The sequence below is a fragment of the Ursus maritimus genome, unplaced genomic scaffold, assembly GCF_017311325.1.
Source record: "Ursus maritimus isolate PB19 unplaced genomic scaffold, ASM1731132v1 scaffold_19, whole genome shotgun sequence".
Lineage (NCBI taxonomy): Eukaryota > Metazoa > Chordata > Mammalia > Carnivora > Ursidae > Ursus > Ursus maritimus.
The window spans coordinates 40,953,679-40,959,069 of record NW_024424341.1 but is presented as its reverse complement, the minus strand read 5'-3'; the positions used below and the strand labels follow the sequence as shown (position 1 = coordinate 40,959,069).

Here is a 5,391-nt window from a genome sequence, read left to right as displayed (position 1 = left end):
AGCAGCATCTTCCTGAAGAGAAAACACCAGGGTCTGAACTCCAGGACTGCTAACAGAGAACAAGGTGGGGGGGAGGGGGGTCTGATGAGGCAGGCCAGGGTCTGCACCACCAGTCCCTCCCCCTGTGAGGGGGTCCCAGACCCACGCTCATAACCCATCCTCAGCAAGAGACTGGACTCTTCTCTTTGCAAAGTGGGATGCTCAACAGTTACTGATACTGGTATTTGGGGGTCCCTCATGAATGGGTGGCCCCCCCATGAAGACTCTAGCAATGGACGTGGGAACCACTGCTGTCTGCAGATGTGGACACCGAGACCCAGAGCGGGTATGACCTAAGTTCGCGCAGCCAGGAAGCCACAGACCGAGATGAGAACCCAAGTAGGTCTGGCACCAGGCCAGTGCCGCCATCCAGCATCATCTGGTCTCTAAGACAGCAGTGGGGCCACCTGCTCTGGGCCCCCAGGTGGGCTGGATGAAACCCATCTCCCGCCACCTCCTCTCCAGCCTCAAGGACGAGGAACTGGTGCCCAGGGCCTCCCACACGGTGGGGAGTCCAAGGTGGGGCCGCCCACACAGAACCTGGGACTCTGACCACACCTCTCATCGATAACTTTATTACTCTCCAGATGCTGGTGAACTGTCTCCGCGGTGCTTCCCAGGAACAGGCATTTCTGTCCATCACGTGCCTTCCCGGCCGCAGAGAGGGGCGAGACCAAGAAGCCCACTAGCAGAGCCCCGGCCGTCACCCCTTCCCGCCTTCCCCCTCTGGGGACGGGTCTCCTTCCTTCAGCCTCCTCTGGATCCAGGGCCCACCAGCCGCCCCCGCCTTGCGCTCTGCTCCTGGGCTCCTGCGCGGCCTCGCTCAGCCCGGGGGCGGGCGGCAGGTGGAGGGAAGGGGGAGGCGGGGCTCGTGGACGCACCTGCACGGAGTGGGAAGGCCTGGGAGGCCGCGAGAACCGAAGAGGGAAGTGTGGCCCGGGGCAGAACGCGCAAAGGGAACAGAAGGGGTCAGCCTGGGGCCGGTGCGGACGGCGGCAGCTAGCCCAGCGGCCAGGCCGGGAAGGGGCCCCCGCCGCCCGGGCCCGCCCGCCGTGCTCCGCGCGCCCGCCGCCCGGCCGTGGATGCGCTGGTGGCGCAGCACGTGCTCCCGGCGCCCGAAGCCCTTGCCGCACTGCCAGCAGGCGAACGGCCGTGCCCCCGAGTGCGTCTTGCGGTGGCGCACCAGGTGCTCGCGCCAGTAGAAGGTCTTGCCGCACTCGCAGCAGGCGTGCGGCTTCTCGCGCGCAGGCAGCGGGCGCAGGGCCGGCCCGGGGCCGCCGGGGTGCGTGCCGCGGTGGCGCCGCAGGTGCTCCTTGCGCCGGAAGGCCTTGCCACACTCGGGGCAGGCGTGCGGCTTCTCGCCCGAGTGGCTCTGCCGGTGCCGCAGCAGGTGGGCGGGCTTCAGGGCGGCCTTGCCGCACTCGGGGCAGGAGGTGGTGCCCGGGGCCGCCGCCGCCACTGCCGCCATGAAAGGGGGCAGGCCGGGCGCAGGCGGTGCCGCGGGGGCCGGTGGAGGGCTGCCCGGCTCCTGCTTGTAGGGGCGCGAGGCCTGGGCGTCCCCCGTCGCCAGCACCTCAGCCCCGGGAGCCGCATCTCCTGCCGGGCAAAGGCACAGAGTGAGGGCACGGGGCTCTGCACGTGGCGGGCAGGGTACAGAGGGCGGGGGCAAGCCGGGGATCACGGCAACAGTTAGGAAGGGCCCTGCTGCTGCAAAGCCTAATGTCAGGAAACCACGGGGGCAAGGGAAGGGCTGACTGCAGGCTTCCTATGCATCCTGTGTCCCGGGACCGGCCCAGGCTCGCTACGCGCCGCAGTCAGTGCCTAATACACGGATGCACGCGGAGGCACAGATGTGGCGGAGGATGCATGAAGGAAGAGGAGGGGTGTACCCACCAGCAGCTTGGTGGATGGAAGAGTAGATGGGAGAGGGCACAGATGGAGGGGTGAAGGGCCGACGGATGGATGGATTGGTGGATAAGTGATAGATGGACGATGGGGTGCCTGGGTGGCTCAGTGGGTTAAGCGTCTGCCTTCCACTAGGGTCATGACCTCAGATCCTAGGACTGAGCCCTGCCTCAGCCTCCCTGCTCAGTGCAGAGTCTGCTTCTCCCTCTGTCCCTCCCCCTGCTCATGCTGTCTCTCTCTCAAATAAATAAAATCTTTAAAAAAATTCCTGGTTTAAAACAAATAATAGATGGATGATGGATAGATGGGTGGACAGCAGGTGGACAGATGGGTGGATGGGAGTGGATGGAGGACAGGGGACAGCGGGGAGACAGATGCATGAGTGAGCAGGGATGTGGACTGATGCGTGGAGAGTAGGTGGGCTGACTCCATGATGTGTGAAGGGGGTGGGTGGTGTCTGAGTGGGTATCTGGGTAGACAAACGATGGGTGGGTAAGTCAGGTGGACAAATGAACCTCACATTTCCTTTCTCCAGGTTTTTAAACTGCTCTATGGAGTTCCAGGGATATAAGCCCCAGCTCATGACTCACTTTACAAAAACGATCCCAGTGCAACAAAGAAAGTGTAACCTTCCTGCTCCCACCCATACATTTCCTCCACACCAGCCACCAGGTCCGCAGCCTTGGCGTCCGGGCCTCCTTTCCTGGGTGCAGAGATGCCTCCTATCGGGGCAGAAGCCACCGTCCCCACCCTGGCTCTGGCCTTGACTTGCATGGCCTTAGGCAAGCTGCTTGAGCTTGCTGGATGCAGGTTTCTACAGCTAGCCGTGGGCTTCCAGACAGCAGAGTGCACCAGCGGGCTGGCCAAAGGCGGTGTTGGCTGGGTGCACAGCAGTGTATTTAAAAATGTAAAAAACGTTTGAAAATCAGGCAGTGTCATAAAAACCCAAACTTTTGTCTCTTCTTGAGAAAAAACTGTTGATGTAGTGGGCCCCATTCCCACGCGGCAACACAGGCTGCAGGAGAGCTGGGAAGACAGTGGCTGGCACACACCGACAGCTGGTATGCACGGCCAGGTGCCGGCTGTCCTGTCTGACCTCACTGTGCCCTCCGTGGGGGCATGTCTGATCCATCTCCAGCCCTGGTACCCAGCTGGGGGCCTGCCACGTGGCAGGGACACCAGGAATGTTCACTGAGCAAATGAATGCTGAGCAGGATGGGGATGCCCTCAGGTGGGAGAGGAGCATCGTGTGGGAGAGGGGGTGAGCTACTCACCTAAGGGCATCATGCCCACATCATCCTTGCCAACGGTCACCCCGGAGCCTTCTGTCACATCCTGAGGTACCCTCACCGCTGGTCCCTGAAATGAGAGATACCACACTCAGAAATGAGAAACCACAGCGAAATGAGAAGCCACCTCGAATTTTTCTCCCCTGTGACCCCGACTACGTTCAGTCATCAAGTCCTATCACGTGCTCTGGGGGAAGCCGGCCACCAGGCCTCCTGCCGGTCACCATGTGAGGGACCCGTCTGGGAAGCAGACCCTCCAGCCCCCAGCTGACCCCCTCACGAGACCCTGAGTCAGATCTGCCCCACATTCCTGACCCACAGAAACTGTGTGAGACAACAAGTGTTTGTTGTTGCAAGCCTCTAAGTTTGGGGTGATCTGATACATAGCAACAGACAACTGATACAGCTGCTTTAAATCCTAGACATGCCCTTCAGGCCCTGACCGAGCCCCTCCCTGCCACCACACACAGGTTTCCGACCCTGTGTGACGGAAGAACAGCCCCTAGCCTGCTACCTACCACACTGCACTACTCAACCGCTTCACGGAACTTACGACGGACGTACTTATAAACACATACATGTAAAGCATATGATCCAGGGAGTTTCCACAGGTGCACACGCACAAAACTACCATCGCAGCCGAGATGGCGAACATATCTATCCGCCCCTCAGAGCTTCCTCACCCCTCAGAGCTTCCTCGTGCACGGCTGGGGTCTCTGCCTCCCTGCACTGCAAATCAGCAAATGCTGATGCGGTTCCCGTCGCTACGGGGCTGTTTTCAGATTCTAGAAACGATACAGAACCACAGAGTAAATAGGTACTTTCGGGGGGGTTTTTTCATGCACCATAATCATTTTGAGAGTAAGGATACTGGCCAACAGTTTTCTTTCTCGGGGTGTCTTCGGTTTTCTCACAGGAGGATCTGGGAAGTGTACCTTCTTCGATTGCTGTCAAGCTCGTCTGGAGCTGCTATCACTTGTCCTGAAACGTTCGGCAGACAGAGCCAGCGGAACTGTCACACCGCATTTTTAGGCCTGTCCTTGCCCATCTCCTCCTACGGACTGTGGGCTCCTGGAGGGCAGGGCCCGGCCTGCCTTCCTTCTGTGGTATCCCCAGCGCCAATCACTTTAATAACCGCTGTCGTGAGACGTAATTCGCCTACTGAGAATACAACTCCGTGGCTCTCAGTGCATTCAGAGTCGTGCGACCATCACCAGTTTCAGAATATTTTCGTCACCTGCAAACTAAATCCCAACCCAGTAGCAGCCACGCCCCTTCCCAAGCCCCAGGAACCCCGTCTTCTCTCTGTGTCTGTGGATTCGCCTGTTCTGGATGCTGCGTTAACGGAATCTCGCAGCCCACAGTCCCTTTCGACTGGCCCCCTCCCCTTTCCACGTCGTGTCTTCGACTCCAGTGGGTGTCAGTGCTTCAGTCCCTCGCGTGGCTGGACCACGTTCTGCTCGTTCCAGTGGGCACACGGGTCGTTTCCGCTTCTTGCCGATTACGGAGGCTGCCGCCCTGCTGCCATTCCCCTCCCGTCAGGACAAGCTGTGTGTGGACGTACACGCAGGAGTGAACTGCTGGCTCACAGGGCAGCACGTGCTGAACCGTCACAGGAATGCCGGACGTCTCCCACTGCGACCGCCCCGCTTCACATTCCCACCACCGGGGAAGCCGGCAGGGCTCCAGTTCCGGGTGCCTCTTCCCACAGTCCCCAGCAGACACCAAGTGAGTGAACGACGGATGGGGAAAAGGGTCAGACCGTCTGCCTTTGCTCTGATGAAGAAACACTTCCTGAAGAAGGGGGTCAAGATAAGGGGGTACCGAGGTGTGGAGTCAGGGTCTGGCATGAGGCCGACTAGGTCCCTAGGTGCCTCCAGCCACAGACCTGCCTGTGGGACCCAAGCAAGTTACCTCCCACCCTGGGGTCAGGGCAGCGGGCTTGAGGTGGCACTCGGTCTCACCCCGAGTCCTGACCCAGACTGGCAGATGCCGAGGGCACAGCAGGAAACTCCCCAGCACCCTGGCCCTCGGTGGGGCTCCAGCGACCCACAGGTGACGTCTGCCCCGGTGCGGCAGGCCAGCAGCAGGACACGTGCCAGGTGCCCGCCACCACTGGCCTCTGTGGCAGGCGCCCCCCCCCCCCCCCCCCCCCCCC

General features: G+C 60.9%; 1 protein-coding gene across 1 annotated transcript in view; it reads right to left on the bottom strand.

Moving 5' to 3' along the window:
* Window positions 1–917: 917 nt before the first annotated feature.
* Window positions 918–5,391, bottom strand: part of ZNF444 (zinc finger protein 444) — a 15,696-nt gene continuing 11,222 nt past the window's right edge. Inside the window, 3 exon segments of the mRNA XM_040633763.1 lie at window positions 918–1,105; window positions 1,107–1,635; window positions 3,219–3,303. Coding sequence (XP_040489697.1) covers window positions 1,039–1,105; window positions 1,107–1,635; window positions 3,219–3,303 — 681 coding nt within the window. The 3' untranslated portion in view covers window positions 918–1,038.